This window comes from Triturus cristatus, chromosome 1_2, assembly GCF_964204655.1.
Source record: "Triturus cristatus chromosome 1_2, aTriCri1.1, whole genome shotgun sequence".
Classification (NCBI taxonomy): Eukaryota; Metazoa; Chordata; class Amphibia; order Caudata; family Salamandridae; genus Triturus; species Triturus cristatus.
In genome coordinates this window covers 505,287,973-505,307,846 of record NC_140580.1, presented here as the reverse complement: position 1 = coordinate 505,307,846, position 19,874 = coordinate 505,287,973, and the positions used below count along the sequence as shown (strand labels likewise).

General features: G+C 42.9%; 1 protein-coding gene across 3 annotated transcripts in view; it reads left to right on the top strand.

Moving 5' to 3' along the window:
* Window positions 1–10,180, top strand: part of PTPRE (protein tyrosine phosphatase receptor type E) — an 895,414-nt gene extending 885,234 nt beyond the window's left edge. For all 3 annotated transcript variants that reach the window (XM_085606227.1, XM_085606229.1, XM_085606228.1), the window contains one exon: window positions 9,866–10,180. In XM_085606227.1, coding sequence (XP_085462353.1) covers window positions 9,866–9,940 — 75 coding nt within the window. In that variant the 3' untranslated portion in view covers window positions 9,941–10,180. The remainder of the gene's footprint in view (window positions 1–9,865) is intronic.
* The last annotated feature ends 9,694 nt before the right edge of the window (window positions 10,181–19,874 follow it).

Here is a 19,874-nt window from a genome sequence, read left to right as displayed (position 1 = left end):
CTTGTTCCGCTTTCCGTTCGAAGAAGACCCTCCGGGACCGAAGAGCTCGACGCCATATTATGGCCAAACCAGCTCCAGAACCGGAGGACATCTTTGCTCAAGATGTTCCCGAAGACGACACCGAAGATCTCGAGATCGTGTCCGAAGCCGACGATTCCGATGACCTCATCACTCCAGGGCAGCGTGTGAGTACCACCCCCCCTGCCCCTGCCCCATCCAAAAAAGCATTGGTCAAGACTCCGCCAGTTGGGCCCAGTCGCGACCGGAAATCCTCTTCAGAAGCCCCGCCCTCGGGCCCGGCTCCGAAGACAACTAAGCCTGTGGGTGGCTCGGGCTCGAGCAAACCTCACCTAATTGTGCCTTTAACACCCTCGGCACCCAAACACCCATTGTCGGCACCGAAACAGGCTCCAAGACCGAAATCTCCTTCGGCACAGAAACGTTCCTCGGCACCGAAGTCTCCACCGGCACCGAAACGTTCTTCAACATCGATGCCTGAAAGTCCGTCGGCACCGAAACCTCAGTCGGCACCGAAACCTCAGTCGGCACCGAAACCTCAGTCGGCACCGAAACATCAGTCGGCACCGAAAAATCAGTCGACACCGAAAAATCAGTCGACACCGAAAAATCAGTCGACACCGAAAAATCAGTCGACACCGAAAAATCAGTCGACACCGAAAAAATCATCGGAGCCGAAAACTGCGTCCCCGCCGAAACAAGCTCATAAAGACCCGAAGCGGACGTCACAGACACCACCTTCGGAGCCAGATGATCTTTTTCGACCAGATCCTACTCAGAAGCGGATCTATATCAATCCTAAAACGGGACATGTGACTGCCATCCCATATAAAAAGCGGAAGCTGGACACTACACCTCCCCCAGCTCCCATACGGAAAAAGGACTGTGCTACTTCACCACTTCGTCCTTCCTCTCCTGTTTTACCTCCTAACCCGTCCCCCCCTCCTCCTCCTGATTCTCCTTTACCTTTACCTTTACCTTTACCATCTCCCTATCATTCACCTCCTCCACAGGATGATAATGATGACTTAGGGGGAGGGGCGGACCCTGATTTATTTGATGATCCTGTTGACCCAAACGACCCTTTTACGTTCCCAGACCCAGCACCCATGGATGACTGGTCTTATCCTATACCTGACATGCCTGACCCCACTACCTACCCTTCCAAGCCCTCCCCTCCTGATGACCACCTAGGGTACGGCCAACTTATAAATAGGGCAGCAACATTCCACGGCGTTACTATGCACACAGACGCCATTGAAGAGGACTTCCTCCTTGATACCTTTGAGCAGTCACAAAAGACTGTTCACATACTGCCCATGATCAAAGGGGTCATAAAGCATGCTACTGAAGTCTTTAAAGACCCTGTTCGAGCTAGGGTTCTCAACCCACGCATCGAAAAAAAGTACCGACCAGCCCCGCAAGACCCTGCATACATTAAGGCCCAGCTCCCTTTAGACTCCCTAGTCGTATCAAATGCCAGGAAGCGCGCTAACTCACAGACAACTGGAGAAACGCCTCCCCCAGACAAGGAGTCTAAGCTTTTAGAAGCCTCGGGCAAACGGGTCGCCGCGCAGGCGGCTAACCATTGGCGTATTGCGAATACCCAGGCCCTGTTAGCCAGGTATGATAGAGCGCATTATGACCAACTTGAGGACCTTATGCAACATCTGCCTGAACCTTTTAAGTCCCAGGCCTCTGACCTCATCCAAGAAGGCAAATTAATATCTAATGCCTCCATTAAATGCGCCTTAGATGCAGCAGACACTGCTTCTAGAGCGGTCAATACTGGCGTCTTACTCAGACGACATGCCTGGCTCCGTATTTCCGGTTTTAAACCGGAGGTTCAAACCGCAATTTTAGCTCAACCTTTCAACCAAGAGCAGCTATTTGGCCCTGCAGTGGATACTGCATTAGAAAAAATGAAAAAGGATAATGAAACTGCCAAGTCTATGGGAGCACTGCAGTCTCATCAAAACCGGGGTTCCTTTCGTCGCTCCTTTTATAGAGGAGGCTCCAAAAACACATCAACTGAGACCACGTCCACCTTTAAAAATTCTGGACAAACATCCCCTAACAGAGGTTACTTCCGGGGAGGTTATAGGGGAAACAATAACAAAGGTCGAGGACGGGGCAACAACAACAACACCCGCACCTCACCAGCCACCAAACAGTGACTTGCCACCACTCCCCCCAGACCATTCCACTCCGGTCGGGGGGCGACTCCAACAATTCCTGCCTGTCTGGACTTCCATCACCACAGACAGGTGGGTAAGACAAATTATCCAGTCTGGCTACTGCCTCGAACTCATACAATCCCCCCCAAACATACCGCCCAAACAACGTCCAATGTCCTCGCATCATCTCTCTCTCCTCAAACAAGAAGTTCAATCCCTGTTACAAAAACATGCGATAGAACCAGTCCCCCTTCAACATCAGGGAAAAGGGGTATATTCTCTATACTTCCTCATTCCCAAAAAGGACAAAACACTAAGGCCCATACTGGATCTCAGACTACTAAACCAGTATATACATTCGGATCATTTTCACATGACCACTCTCCAACAAGTCCTCCCACTTTTACAACAGGGAGACTTCCTCGCCACATTGGACCTCAAGGACGCATACTTTCACATCCCTATGCATCCCGCTCACAGAAAATATCTACGATTTGTGGTAGATGGGCAACACTATCAATTTACAGTTCTCCCATTCGGAGTAACAACAGCACCCAGAGTGTTCACCAAGTGCCTAGCAGTCGTGGCAGCGCATCTCAGAAGACAACAGATCCATGTCTTCCCCTATCTGGACGATTGGCTCATAAAAGCCAATACATACCAAAAATGCGTTCTCCACACTCATCGCACGATTCAAACTCTCCACGATTTGGGATTCACTATCAACTACCCCAAATCCCACCTACAACCTTCCCACTTACATCAGTATCTAGGAGCAACCATAGATACATCCAAAGCCATTGCCTATCCCAGCACAGCCAGGATAGCCAGTATACAAAATCTCATCTCTCAATTTCAAACTCATCCATCTCTTCCAGCAAGAGTGTTCATGCAGCTCCTAGGCATGATGGCGTCGTGCATCTCCATAGTCCCACACGCACGACTTCAAATGCGTCCCTTACAAGAGTGCTTAGCACAACAGTGGAACCAAGCTCACGGACAACTTACCGATCTGGTGTTGGTGGACAGTCGCTCACTTCGATCACTGAAATGGTGGAACACCATCAACCTGTCCAAAGGGAGACCGTTCTTAGAGCCTCTTCCACAAGTTGTGCTAACTACAGACGCATCCCTCACGGGGTGGGGAGCCCACCTCCTTCACCATACCACTCAGGGCAGATGGACCAGTCAACAAAAACTGCTCCACATCAACCACCTGGAACTCTTAGCAGTGTTCCTAGCACTAAAATCCTTTCAAATTCACCTAAAGAACAAAACTGTCCTCATACGCACAGACAACATGACGACAATGTATTATATACAGAAACAGGGAGGAACACACTCTCTCCAACTGTCCCAACTGGCACAGCAAATCTGGAGATGGGCAATTCCCCAAAACATCTACCTGTTAGCAGAACATCTCCCAGGGATCCACAACCAAGTGGCCGACCTCCTAAGTCGCCACACACAACAGATCCACGAATGGGAACTACACCCCAAGGTTCTACTCCCCTTCTTCCAAAAGTGGGGACAACCAGACATAGACCTGTTCGCCACTCCCGAAAACACAAAATGCCCAACCTTCGCCGCCAGGTTTCCACACCCACAGTCGAAGGGCAATGCCCTATGGATGAACTGGTCAGGCAGATTTGCGTACGCCTTTCCGCCTCTCCCACTAGTTCCATTTGTGGTACGCAAACTGAAACAACAGTCACTAACACTAATACTAGTGGCTCCCACTTGGGCACGTCAACCGTGGTTCACCACACTTCTGGAACTATCTTTAGTTCCACATCAAAAGCTACGCCTCTCCCCGGATCTGTTAACCCAGAACCATGGAGAAATCAGACACCCAGATCCTCAAACACTGAACCTAGCGATCTGGCTCCTGAGGTCTTAGAGTTCGGTTACCTCAATCTCCCTCCAGACTGTATGAATATCATAAAAGAAGCCAGACGCCCTACTACTAGAGCGTGTTATGCCGCTAAATGGAAACGATTTGCCATCTACTGCGCTAATAATAACATACATCCATTGGATGCTTCCATCCAAAACATCATTTGCTATCTACTACACTTGCAAAGATGCAATCTAGCGTATTCCTCTATACGATTACACCTAGCAGCCTTGGCAGCCTACTTGCAAAATAGGCAACACCTGTCCCTTTTTAAGGTACCAGCCATCAAAGCGTTTATGGAAGGTCTCAAAAGGATTCTTCCCCCAAGATTGCCACCTGCCCCAGTGTGGAATCTCAACGTGGTTCTAACAAGACTCATGGGCCCCCCATTTGAACCTATGCACAAATGTGAATTGCAATTCCTAACATGGAAGGTAGCCTTCCTTATCGCAATCACTTCCCTGCGCAGAGTAAGTGAAATACAAGCCCTTACACTTGAAGAACCTTTCTTACAACTACACCGTAACAAAGTGGTTCTTAGGACAAACCCTAAATTTCTTCCAAAAGTGATTTCCCCTTTCCACCTTAACCAATCAGTAGAACTACCGGTCTTTTTCCCAAATCCAGACTCGGTAGCTGAAAGGGCCCTACATACCTTAGATGTTAAAAGAGCATTGCTTTATTACATCGACAGAACAAAACCTTTTCGAAAGACAAAACAACTCTTTGTTGCTTTCGCGCCACCACACAAAGGCAACCCAATCTCCAAATCAGGGATAGCCAGGTGGATAGTTAAATGCATCCAAATATGCTACCTCAAGGCTAAACGTACACTCACAGTTCCCCCTAGGGCGCACTCCACGCGTAAAATAGGGGCTTCTATGGCCTTCTTAGGCAATATTCCCTTAGAAGACATTTGCAAGGCAGCCACATGGTCTACCACGCATACCTTCACTAAACACTATTGTGTTGACGTGCAGGCCAAACAACAGGCCTCCGTGGGCCAGGCTGTCCTAAAAACTTTATTTCAAACTGCTGCAACGGATACAGGCGACCACCGCTAAGGGGAGCACTGCTGTATAATCTATCCTCAGTGTGTGATCTGCAGCTCATATGCCTCGAACGGAATATGCTACTTACCAGTATGCATCTGTTCTTGGCATGTAGAGCTGCAGAGTCACACACGCCCGCCCGCCTCCCCGGGACCTGTATCTGTTCCAGCATCCGTCTTACTTAGACATTACACATGGACATCCTTTCTTTCTTTTCTATATACTCCATCTTTTCCCATCATGGCGAAAAACAATCTGCCGATGGAGTGGATGCCCATGCGCACTGTTGTCCAGGGGAGGAGTCACCAACCTCGTGACCAAAGACTTCTCCGAAGACAACAACAACCTGCAATCATCCGAGCCCAACACCAGATGGCGATCTTATCCTCAGTGTGTGACTCTGCAGCTCTACATGCCAAGAACAGATGCATACTGGTAAGTAGCATATTCCTTATGGCTTCTTATTGTTCACTCTCCTGATCTTAAATTAAATTTTTTCTTAGACATGTAAGCCATTTTGCTCACTGTGCCTACTTCAAACTCCATCTGGTGGCACCACCTTCTAGTTGGCTTCACGATGTCTCTACCCGCACTGGGGTAGACAAGACAACTGATCTGTGTATTTACCTACTATATGGACGTGATCTGTGCTTAATTCTTAAATAAATGAGTTCCTGTGTCCAAAGCTCTATTCAGAAGCCTGCTATCTTTGCTCTTATTTGTCGGCGCCAAATACCAAGGCTGTGTTGCCTTGAATCAACCTCATGTCTCTTTAATCCAATACAAGACATGCGCTTTCACAGAATCCTTCTTCCTTCCTTTGTGACAGCTTCTTTGTCATTTTTTTCCTCTGTCTTTTCACTTGCATGATTTTCCCTCTCCTGTTCTCAGTAAATGTCTGGAGTGGAAAAATAAGTGCTGGTCCACAAAAATGGGTGCCGGTTTGGCTTACCGACAACCGCAGGCTCAAATTAAGCACTGACATAGTACGATGAAAGATCAGGTGCCTCCTTTCTGGTATCGAGGTCTAGAAATCCCTTTCACATATCACATTCAGGAGATGGCTGTGGGCTATGTTCATAAATGTTTATTTACCTTTACTCCTGTTCCAGCAGAGCATGACAGTAAAGAACAATACCAGGGCTCTCTAGAAAGTCCAGTATACACACACACCAGGACCACATATACCATCATCCTTCACTCATCCACATGTGCCCTAGAGGCTCACATGAATCAGTGAGGTAGTTACTCTTCTTCCATTTCTGCTTGTTTAGAAAAATAAAAAAGGGATGGGTCGAATGCTTGAATTAATTTCAGAAACTGCTCAGGCCGCAGTCCAGGAGCAGTGCATCGAAAACTGCCAGGAAGATGCTCCTGTTCTTTGTTGCAGGAGACATCCCAGATGTGTTGTATGTGCTAACTGTGCCATAAGCCTCAAGCTGCACCTCATTGAGGAGGCCAAGAAAGGCTGAAACTAGTCGGGGTTGCTCATGTTACCATTTGTAGCGGTCCTGGCCTGGATGTTTGAGCTAGGCTATTCCTATAAATGCAGGTCCAAGCCTTGTTTGAGTGTGGCTATTTCTTGCCTGTAGTGCCAAAGTGGATTTGTCATCCATCATCGTTTTGATCTGTCACAGATGCGCTCTGTTGTCGCCTCGGACACAGTGGGGTGGTCTTCTATTACCAATAAAATTGTTAAACTGTGTTTTGCAGCAGTGATGAAGGGTCAAGACTAGATTAAAGTGAAAGGTTTCAAAGGTTGATAGGCTTGTTTTGCCTCCAAATGGTTTGGTAGAAAATGTTGTTCCCATTTTGGATGTGTTTGCAAGGTTACCTGGGGCCATGCATCGCACGGGTACACTGCCTTTAAACGTCTTGCAGGTGGATGTGTTTGTGAGCATCAGGTCAGTTATGAAACTGAGGTTGATGTTTGTTGTTAGAAATGGGGGTCTCTAGTTGGCATAGGTTTGTACCCTGTCCAAGTATGGACTATTATTCTAGTCAGGGTAAGGGAGTCACACAGCTAAGATAACCCCTGGTCACCCCCTTGGTAGCTTGGCATGAGCACTCAGGCTTATCTCAGAGGTAAAGCGTTTGTACAAACATACACAGTAACACAGTGAAAACACTACAACTGGTTGCTGCTCCAGTTCAGAAAAATAACTAAGATTTATCTGAATAAATCAAGACCAAACCAACAAAAATCCAACATTCACAAGTAAAGAAATTACTTTTAAAGTTTCAAAATAGTTCCGCCCATTGGAAACTATGGATGCATCGTTTTAACACAAAGTACCTGGGGTGTGTCAAAATCAAAGACGAAAACAGGCACAGGAAATGTGAAGTGCTGGAAAAGTGAAGCAATGCATCGGTTTCTTACTCCCAGGGTAGGTGATGCATCTGTTCCTTACAGCCAAGAAAGGTGATGCGTCAGTTCCTTACTGCAGTGCAGGGAAGGTGATGCGTTGGTTCCTTACTGTCATGGAAGGTGATGTATCGGTTCCTTACTGTTAGGGAAGTTGATGCGTCGATTTCGAGAATGCGGCCTCGCTTCTCTACTGCTGGGCAACGTCGATAAAGAACTTGGCGCCCAGGAACGATTCATCGAAAATCCAGACGCGATGTGTCGATGTGACCGCGGCGGAAACAGGCGCTGCGTAGATTTCACAGCCATGGAGCAGGTGAAGCGTTGATTTCTTCTGCCTCACAGCAGCGCCTGCGCCAGAGTCAGAACATGCATCGCAGACGTCGGTAACACGAGGCTCAGGACTCGGGTTGCCGTGATCTTTCAGCTGCACGGCAGGCGCTGCGTCGATTCTTGGGCCGCACAGCGGCGATGTGTTGGTTTTTCAACCACACAACGGTGCTGCATTGGAAAAGAACAGGGGCTGTGAGTCGATGCATTGATTTTCTTGGTTCTTACAGCAAATCCACCTCCAATGGCCCAGAACTCTAATTGGCAGCACTTGGCAGGTCAGAACTCCCTGAAGAAGAGTTCAGGGGCTGCAGGTGAAGTCTTTGATTGCCCTGAGACTTCTTAGCAGGAGGCAAGCATGCACAAGCGCTTAGAGAACCTTGGAAAGCAGGATGTAGAAAGCAAAGTCTAGTCCTTTCACTCCCAGGACAGAAGCAGAGGCCAGCACAACAAATCAACACAACAAGCAGAGTGGCAGACCCTCCTACAGCATCCAGCTCTTCTTCCTGGCAGAATGCCCTCTTAGTCCAGGTCTGTTCTGATTTGAGAGTGACAGAGGTCCAATACTTAAACCCCTTTCTGCCTTTGAAGTAGGCAAACTTCAAAGCAAAGTCTTTGTAGTGTACATGACCCTGCCTTTCCCTGACCTAGCTCCAGACACACTACCGGAGGGGTGGGGGGGGGAGAGAGTTTTGTGTGAGGACAGGCACAGCCCTATTCAGATGTCAGTGACAACTCCTCCTACCACTCTAGCTCAGGTAGGCCCATCAGCCTGGTGATGGCCCATCAGGATATGCAAGGTGCAACTCCACTCCTTTTGTGTGCCTGTCTACAGTGAAAGTACAACCGGAAGAGAGATATACCACATATTTTCATTATGCCTATAAGCCCTGAAGAAGTTTTGGGGGTATTCCCCAGACGAAACACGTGTTGGCTGGGCAATCATTCAGAAATAAAAAAAGAAGAACAATTAATATTCCTGAATGTTCTTCTTCTTGTGCAATGTACTCTGATAACACTATCACACCAATGTATGTAAAATTTCGATACAGAGAGATTGCTCGCCTTACACCATCAACGTGTGCACAGGCCCATTGTTACTTTGCTGACCTTGTGTCTATTTTCTGGGGTTCAGGGTTAGCTCCCACTTGAGGCACCGTCATATATTCATTGTAGCTACATACTAACGCACACCCGCAGCAGGCGCCATTGCATACCGCATACGCTTAAACCCTGGCCTTTGTAGTTCATGTGTAACCAACACTATACCCACCATTCTAGTAATGTTGGTAAATGTTCCGTCTTTAACCCATTTCTCCACATCACCTTCACGTTCATCAGCTCTGTCCTACTGGTGCATCAGTGAAGGAATAAATGCAACATCTGAGTGAAAATATCACTAAGATCATTGATTTTATATTATTTCTGTACTTAAGCGATTGATTGCACAAGATAGGATATAAAATTAACATCCTCAATGTGACCTTCAAAGGTATCTGGAATATCACATTTGTGAAATTTTAATGTAAATCACCTATGTTTACTTCAGCTCTTCTGCTTGTTCTGTTAATGTCGACCATGTAACTTTCTCAAGTGCCCTGTCGCCCTTGGGTCATGTCCACACTATACAAGCCACAAATACATGAATAAATAATTAAAAGAACAGTATGTACGGCCAATTTGCTCCATGTTTCCACTTTTGCAATAATATTGCATAAAGACAAAATGTAACAAGAAAATGTTACATTTATTGAACGGTGGGCTTCTTTGTAACCTGCTTTTTGCCGGACTGTGTGCTTTATGCAGATTTAGGAGTGGCAGGGTGATTCAGTCGTAGGCCATGTAAAAAACAGATAAACATCTGCACACTTTCAAGGCAAGCATGGTTACAAAAAGGAAATGCCCCAATGCGCTGCTGTATGTTTTTTACCAAAGCTTCAAGAAATCAGATTCATCATTAATTACCTGTATGCCCTCATTGTTCTTCACTTCAATTCTTTGACTGTTGTTTTTTTTCCTTTTGCAGGAGCAGTATGAATTCTGTTACAGAGTTGTACAAGACTTTGTGGATATATTTTCGGACTATGCCAACTTCAAATGAGGATTCTTGCCTTAATCACCTGTTTATTTTCATTCATAGGCCAGTATAAATATTTTGTACATAAGATGTTAATAAATGACCCTGACCCAATTGTTTTTAATATTATTACTAAAGTATATGAGATGTAGCGCACTTACTTTGTAAAAAGGTATTACAACCGAAATACATCAGAAAGCTATTTCTATTTGTAGCTGGGAGTTGGGACATCTATAGAAGGCTCTGATGCCCCAGTACCCCAACATGCACAAGCACGCCTAAGGCGGGACCGGAATGCAGAGTGCTGCACAAGGAGACCATGTACATATATATATATAGATATATAAAGCTGGGAAATATATTTCATATGAATAAACTATTTTTATTATCTGTGCTTTATGAGTCCAGACAATGGCACTGCTCTGAAATTTAGCTATTAGATATGTTTTAGCTAATAATTGGAATGTAGATGATGAAATTTTTCTTCTAACATCATTACATTGTGTGCACTCTATAAGTTGTCCATCAGCTGGGCGGCTTGAAGTCAGATTTAGACTTGGCTCCTTCTTAAGAGCCGGCCGGATGCAGGGCAGCTGCCCAAAACTGCCAGATGTCCCATCTGCTGTATTCAGAGTGTATACGACCACTATGCCACTTTTTGTTGGATGTCCCACATTTACCAAACTCTCACTAAGGCTGCTAGTGCCATTGCCTTGTATGGAGCATTATTCATGTATTGTATAGGGTGAGAATTAGTGACAGCTAAATGGAGTAGCAACCTCATGTTAATGTTCAGTGCAGAAAAGGAATGTAGACTTATTTTAATGTCCTTTCAATCATTGACATGTCACTATATGACACGGCGTCATGGTAAAATAGTAATGATGCGTGTTACATCATAACGGTAGGGCTCCATTAGTGACCTAAGCAGGATCACAAAAGCAGTAATTATTGTTTTGTTAAAGGCGTGTCCCCTAAATCATATCGTTTTGAAATGCTCTTCTGGGTAAATGACAGAAAATCTGTGTCAAAAACTATAAATCCGTTATACTTCTTAGAAGGCTTCCTTCAGTGGCATCGGAGCAGAGCTAGCTGTTGCACACCAGTACCATAGCCACAATAAAATGTTAGTTTGGTGGTGGTCACCAGTAAGACATGCTATGCAAACTCTCACTTTCTCGCCCTGTAACTCCTCTACAACGTATTAATGTTACTCTGCACTTGAGAGTGCAGCCATTAATTTTGAGTTTAAGATTTAAAAAGAACTGCATCTCCTCATGGTATAAATGCTCTGAACGCAATGTTCACATTGAATCTGTGGCACAAAGATAAAATATATTTTTTTCTGGGTGATGTGGAAATGTCCAGTTATTTTACTTTGCACTATCCCTAGGTACCAGTGTTAGTTAGTTCCAAATATGTGATGATTGGGGGGTGGGGGTAATTTGCTCAGGATTTCTCAAATATGGTCAAGCGATGAGAACAGGATTAATAGCCCAGTCTCCTACTTTCACAGCTGATAATTTACTAACATCAGCAAAATATTGCTTTATTGAAAAGTCCATGTAGTAAAATATACATCATGCACTTGCTGCTGAAGGCAAGCAAAAGAGTACTTACATTAAATGCCAAGACACGGAAACAAGTCACCAAAGACACCATATCTCCACATCAACATACTGTGCCATAGTGATATGATTTAGAACTTGTTTAGCCATTAAACGTGGTCTGTTAAGTTAAAAGCACTGACGTTCTTTGTCTAAGTTTGGCTGGAATCAAACATGTGTTGGGATGCTCGTGGTAGTTTGGCAACGTGATAGCATTGGAAATGTTGGCTATTCTTTGGCAGTTTCACCTTGGCAGTGGGGCAAGTTATCACAAAGCTTCTATCACCTTTCAAAAATCATCAACCCCATCTAACATCTGCGGTGGAAAGCTCTTCAATGTAGGCCTTTTTGCCCTTGCCCCCTTCATGAAGGGCTTACTCTGCATGGGGGATTTGTTACACAAACTCAGATGGCAAGTCATAAGATAAACTCATGAAGAAATGAGACTAAAAAAACCTATCCAATTACAGTCCATTTAAGACTTTCTCTGCATGTTGGAGACATCTGAATCACCTGCTGAGCAACTTCCTTTCTGGCTCCCATTAATTTATGCTACTACAAATACATGAATAAGTATCGGGAGAGAAATGTTTGCCTCTTGTGAACAAATCCACGCATACATTCTGATTTTACTGGCCAATTTAGTGTCAGTTGAAAATGGTCACAGCATGCCATTTCCTAACATGTCTTCCTTCACTGGAGTGATAGGAAACTGCTGTACCCTGCTTCACTTTCCAATCCACATCCAGCAGATGCTATTAGGACCACATCTCTCTGGAAAGTTCATTATTTACTAGAGAGTTCCTCGGACTTGAGCCTTTTACCTATTCCTTTCAATGTCTATATCGCGCAGATCATGGAAAGTACCACAACATCACTCACAAGATGTATGTGGTTGAAACACAGGGCTACCACAGGCTGTTGGAGGAATATGAGGAATGGCACAATTTGGAACATTTCCTGAAATGAATGAGATAAAGGAAGGAACTCGACTTGCTCTGCCTTATTGGTAAAAAACAAACGTAGCCCATTTATCTACAGATTTGGCCCATCATGTCTCAATGTGGCTGCTAACCTGTAATTTCAGAAAGCTTGTAACCTGTCAGTGGTGTTTGGTAGCAACATGACTGTCAGTCCCAATTCCAGTTCCCATTGTAATGCTGTCAGCAATAATGCTTGATAGCAACTCATACACTACAAAAGATCATACCCTTCTGCATCTAGCATAAATGTGTCTGGTATTTGTAAGGGTAAACGCCTGAGGTATGTCAATGCTATCTACAAAAGAACTCCCAAAAGGATACTTCCAAGATTAAGGGATTCCAAAATCATGTGGCACAACTTCCATTAGCTTGGGATGCCACACCCATAGAATACAGGCCTTGAAACGTCTGCAAAGGCTAATAATGAAAGAAAGACTGCAGTTTAAGACTCAATGTCTAGTTTACAAGGCATTTCATGGTACACCCAATACCCACTTCTTAACATTTTCCAGCCCTACCAACCTTCGGGATGCCTTGCATGAGCCTTCATTCTGGAATGGTATTCTGTGGTCATTCTGGAATGTCATTCCTGCACATCTGAGGCTAATGACTTATTTCCTAAAGCTCCACAAAGACATCATCGCTCACTTTTTTCCCTCAGCTTTTAATTAGATCCAGGAAGGAGGCAATGCTGTCTGGATCTCCAGACAACATTGGCAGCTGATGACTTGTTAAAATGATGGGGAATAAGATATTTACTTTTATTCTTAGTGAGTGAGCATGTTTTTTCAGATTGGGAAAAGGCTTAAGACGTATGTGGAGGTTGTAGCCTTTAAAAACAGTATTTTTCAACGTAAACATATTTCGCCTTTCCTCACAGTGAAAAAATTGTGCTCGCTAAGAATAAAAGAAATAATTTTACACCCTCCCATTTACTTCAACAGCCATCACTGCCAGACAAAATAGCATTTTGTTCCTAGAGTATTCCATACACTAATAAAAAGGTAACTTGTAAGCTTTTTAAAATAAAATTTGGTTCCACCTTGTGGTGGTACCCTATGGGTGCTGGCTTACATCACCATATGTGTACCAACGCTGAACAGGTGGCCACCTAGCAGGATGAACCATAAAACCAACCAAGAAACAGAAGATTCAGGAGCAGGTCAGTCCACACAATGACATGGGGCACTGTAGTAATTAATTCCTAAAATTGCAATGAGGTCATTAAAACTCACATCCACCCCTCAGCCTTTAACCAGGTGGCTGTTTAGCTACATTGGGGCTATCTTCTTCAGCCCATAACTCAACTACACACATCCCCATGCATAACCAGTGAGAAGAACACCAAGGCCATTCTTATGGTCGATGTTGGGCATTAAGACCAGTCCTGTGCATGTTCCCACAGTTTCATATCAAACTTAGGTGGGATCAGGTAGAAAATGAAAACTTGTCACTTTGGCCCCACAGAACACAGTAGACTGCCACATTCCCATCCAGAATGGCAAACTGCTCAGAGCGACTCCTAGTTGCATGCAGGCCAAATCAGAAAAATAAAGAGATAGTAGTGCAATGGACAGAGACTCACCTCCCATGTTAAGCACAAAATGGCATTGCATTGTGGACATGAGAAAGCAATAACCTTTGCTGCAGGGGTAGTAAATTGTTATAGAAGTTATAAAAAGTATAACAAATTCTATTTTCTCCAAATTGTTTGCAGAACATTTTTTAAACAAAGTATTTGCTTCTGAAGAAGCCAAACCAATTTGTTGGTAGCCTCTGAAGATTAGTATCAGAGGTGGTGGGATAAGCACATTTCTTGGAAACACTGGAATAATTACTGCTTCTTGTCTTCCCAAAAATGATGTTCAAAACATTGATAGTTTAGATATTTCTAAAGTCTAGATAGTTTAGAGATAAAGTATATCTAATAGTGACATATTAACATTCAAGATATGAGTGAGAAAATGAGTAAATCAGTGAATGTATTTATATAGCACACTCTCACAGAACTAAACTGCTCCCAGGAGCTGTACAGCCGTAAAGCATTAGTAAATGAAGAAGGGGTGTATTTAAATAGTATCATTTTACGTAACATTTTACGTTTACGAATACTGGATGATTTTCAGTGCCCCTCCGCTGTATCTGCTGGTTATTCTTGGCCAGTGGGGCCGAATCAGAGTTGCAATTTTTCCAGACACATTTGCCAGAAAAACCTGGTAAAATGTGTGCAGGGGGAAAGGGCCTGGAACAAGCGAAAGACATACAGGAACCAATTCATACAGTTATTTCCTAGTCTTGCTTGAAAAAATCATAATGGGTGGGTAATACAAGGGCTCAGAATTACAAAACTTCACTGTATCCGTAGGTTCGGGTGCAGTGTTATCTATGCACTTTCTCTGAGTTATTCTTAATGGAGGCCTGAATGCTCTTTTTTATCAAAAGAGACTATTTTAAAAAGGGAGCCATTTAACAGACGGAGGTTACTTAATACCAAGAGCTTGGTGAAGTGAGATTGCTTTGGGTTGTTTATTATTAGGAAAGTGTGGGGCCTCACAAACCAAGGTTTGATAACATAGTATAACTTTGATACACTCTTCAATGTAGAGTCAGATATATTCGCCTAGAGTTCTAGATGTGTTTGAAGTTGTTAGAGAAATGTCAAGCGTGAAAGGGATGTTTTTTGTTTTACTAACGGTATCACAAAATATGACTTATTAAGTTTGGTGAAACATCCAGACAGCATTAGACTGCTACACAAAAGTCCAGGACTGGAAACATTGTCCATAATGGCTTAGTGGTAGGTGGTCACCCTCCGTACCATATTGCCGCAAATCTGCATCTATCACCAACTAAACAAAAATTAATATGTTATGTCATACGTGCATTGGGCCTTTTATCAATGGTACCGTTGTACTGCTTGACAACTTTTGGATTTTTCTTTTAATGCCTGCAGTCCAACAGATCACAGAACTCCGTGGTGATTCCCAACATCCATATAATATAGAGTAATGGATACTTTAGTCCTTATATAATGCAAGATTTAATCTGTAGTCTTGCAGTATATTCACAATTGACAATGAAACTGTTATGGTAACTCAGTATAGTTTGACGAGCAAGAGCTTTTAATAAAAACAAACATTAAGCATACAAGAAAAACAATGATTGCAGACAACCTCATACCATAAATGTTTTGTGATATTATAGTACAAATGTTTTGCCTCTGTTTTCTTTCATTTAGGCAAATAAATCTGCACTTAATTAAGGTTCTCTTACATTTCTGTAATAGGGGTTGCTTTTTTTAAAAAATATGTCTGTGTTGCATGCAGTTGCATCGAAATGCCAAATTAAGATTAGAAGAGATATAGTCTGATCTGCAATTGATATTTGTCACTATGTGACTAACTTTACAGTTCATTGTGCGTTGTTACATTAAATGAAGAATGCACATTGTATTTGCCAGTGTTTTAAAGATGTTTTTCTGTATCCATTGTTACATTTTAAAAACAGAGCAAGACACTTATTTTAAATATTTTAAAGATTTTCATTGCTTTGGATATTTGTTAGTTCTTAAAATAATAATCTTGTTAACCAAGTTGCTAACAATTTAAATGTATTTGTTCTAAGTTAAAGACGTATGTTAAATATCAAATTAACTTAACTTCTCTCATATTTTCTTTTGATTGAATTTGTAATTTGTTCTTGCCCTGTTTATAATGCTGATGAATGTTGAATTATTTCTATATGCAAACAGCAAGGTCTATAATATGTGTGTTTTATTTAGATTTTTTTTGCTGTAAAAACTTTTTGTTATTTAACTATGTAAAATAAAATCATTTTTACTGGTCTTTCATGAATTGCATTTTAGTGTAAACATAACACCACAACCCTTAAACTGTAATTGTGTATCAGTTCTCAGCTGCTCCAGTGAAAGCTGTTTTTGGGCATTCCTTATCCCCTAGCAATCCTTATCTCCTAGCAACAAGGATGTTTTTTTGCTGTCTTACACCCTCTTGTGGTTATTTGTGGAGGCATTGTAAGGCAACGTCTGACAGGGGCATTGATGTACGTACCACTGACCGTGAATCTTAGTTTGTTGAATTGAGCAATGACCCTAGATTCACACTTATTTATCTTGGCAGACATCAGTTTGACAGTAGCCCAGAAGGAGCCTACAAAACCCATACAAATCCAAACAGACAAAGGCAAAGATCTCTCCATAAATACACCCATCATTACCTGAAATAACGCACATGCTTATAAAAGCTAAAGCCTTTGGTTTTGTAAGTGCTTGTAGTCAGATATACCACTAGCATTGCCTAGTAAAAGAATGAACTGAAAAAGGTATACCTTTTTCCATGTCAGACGATGCACCGATGGCTGTTCGAAATGTGCGATCTTTTGCACTGTAAGACAAACAAATTACTCAAATACTACCTTTTAATTAAAAGAATGTAATCTACCTGGTTAAGAAAACCAACCATCTTTCATACAGTGATAACTCCGCAGACAACTCTTGAACTATTATTAATAATTGTGTGAAAGCAGTCTGTAAAACAACATTTTCGACTTGGTTTTCTAATGAAATGACAATATCTAGTTGCTGCCACAAGATTTTGTCTTTTTTGCATTGTAAATGCCAAGTGTACCTTCAGAGAACAGAGCTTCATTTGTTAACAATCTCAAAAGGAAGAAAGGTGTGTTGGCTTTGTTGGGACTAAAACTAGTAAATCTCATGTTACTCAAAGATTCCGGCAGGAGGGTCAACAAGCCGAGCCATCTTACTGGCTAGTGGTGTCAACTGTCACTAATTATGATGTAAATCTTAAGCACCCAGACTGTGCCATACCATAGACAGGATAACCGAGTCTAACTGAATGGTGCTAATTTGCTATGAGGTGCTGTTTAATTCCATATTACCTGTTGCTCAACATTTGTAACATTCAAAGAGCATAGTAAGATGCCATATCATTTCTTGGTGCAATTTAGCACCTTCCTAGCAGTGCATGTAATCCAATCCCAGTGGAGGACTAAGTAGTCACAACAGCAGATAAAAACATTGTTTACTTGCCTGAACTTTGGTTTTGTACCTTTCACAATATTTAGAAAGGAGCTTGCAGTTATTTTGATCACCTAGGGCTTACACCTCCACAGGGTCTCTTTCAAAGTAAAGAACAACAATAGAAATACACCTTCATTAGTCAGCACATTTAAAGTTTGTAGTTGCATTTTCTTGTCACTCTAGCAAGCTACGAGCATGAGATAATCACAAAGTGAATAACAGACAACAGGATGGTCCCTCCAGCCAGATATGCATGATCCCTCAAAAAAGAGTAATTATGGCAAGAGAAATGATTGTTAGAATGCCACAAGTCACAACAGGTATTGAAGAGTCACTTTCATGCATCTGGTTTTTGATCTAGTAATTGATTACGCATGCTTTCCCTTAATCACAAACCAAACAATGAATGGTGTTTTGAGTGAGGTGGTTTTTAATTGCAACAATAAGGAAAATAATTTTCTAAAACAGGGTGATTCTGTTTCCTGCTGGGTAATGAAGAACACGATTAATGGTAGGTTTAAGGATAGATCCCTCTGGTTTACACACATGGGACCCCACAAGAGATTCACTTTAGACACTATCCTATTGTATTTTTTGCTTTCAAAATATTGTCTTTTCTATGTATATAGGTGCCCCTGAATTACAGAAGGACCAAAGTTCAGGTTAGAGCCATATGCCTCATTAAGGTGCATGGAACGCATGTGAAAAGGCAGGGATGCACATATATAGCCCTGAAGAAGGCCCCAGACGCATATGGGTTATTTGCGAGGGACGAAACATGTTGTCAGGAATCAGGGGTGATTGAGACAAAAATACTTAATTAGAACCTTGCACTTATATTTTAATAGACCCACGGTGCCCCACTAATAAATAGCACTTCTGACTGGGTATACCACGAGGTTTTTTTAACCTTTCCTTCTTTCAACTGGATCCCTGCTTTATCCATATAGATATTTTATATAAGAACTCCTATTCGTGGTTTAGACCGCCCTGGAGGTATCGCCCTACCAGGGTGTGGATATCTTTTTTGATTTCTGTGTAGGATCTGTAATTGGTTTTCTTGTATGTTTCTTCTTAAGAGCCTGGTTTCCCTTTTGTGTGTAGATATGACTTTGAGAGAATGTAGCTAGGTTACTCTTCTCTCACTCTCCCTATGTGAAGCAAGCTTGATCTGTTCTGATAGTTTCTCATTCTCTTCCAATAGCTTGGGCTCTCAGTCTGGTTTCCCAGGCCTGTCTTTCTCTACTTCTCATAGTTTTGCTTCCTGGGTGTTAATCTCGCCCACCAGTGGGCGGCGAATTCCCACTACAGTTGCAATGCACTGCCCCCTGATCACTGTTTTAAAGGAATCCCATTCTGACAGTGTTGATGTGGTAGTACCTGCATTCTCTGCAAAGTTGTTATGGATTCCCTCCTCTGTAGTGTGGGGAAACATTTGGTCTACCAGGTTTTCTACATTTAACCTTCAGCTAGGAATGGTAATGTGTGTTTTAACGCAGGCCAGTGTGAGAACAATAGTATTGTGATCCAATATCATTCTGGCCAAGTATTCAGAAGTAACAGTCACCACATGCACATCCGCTGTGCAGAGTAATGCATCCAGTCTAACATGATGTTCATGCAGTGCTGAGAAGAAAGAATAATTGCGGGTTTGTGGGTGAGTAATCTTCCACAAGTCCACGACTCCCCAATGCCCCTGCCAATCTCAAAATTTCCTTGCCAGGCACTCTTTCAGAGAACTGGGAAGCGGAGGATGTGTGCGATCCATTGGGGATCTGCAACTCCGTTAAAGTCCCTCCTCCAAAATGAGAACCGTGTGAGGCATATGCGGTGCAATCACCTGTGTAAGTCCATCCAGGACCTGGGCCTGGTCATTGTTAAGGGCATATATGTTAACTAATGTAATTTCTCTACTCCCCAGAGAACCTTTAAGTAGAACAAAACGCCCAACAGTGTCGATTATCTGTTGTGTAAGTTGGAAGGAGACCCTGGGTGTTAGAAAAACCCCACTCCCACACCGGAAAGGGTGGCGGTAACGGGGTCTTTCCAGACATACACAGTGGTAGCTTGGCTCGAGTGGTCAGGGGTCAGGCACTGTGTTAAGCATACGCAATACCCATACAATAACCATGCGTGCATCCGTTCCAAAAACGACACTACACCTTAAAAATTATGAAAATATCTCTGTGTTTATCTTCTTTTCTCTTAGTTGCTGATTAAATAAATAATAATACAATCACAGAACACAAGGCTTTTCCTTACAAAGTGCAGGTCAAATAAATAATGACACTTTACAGGTGCAATAAATA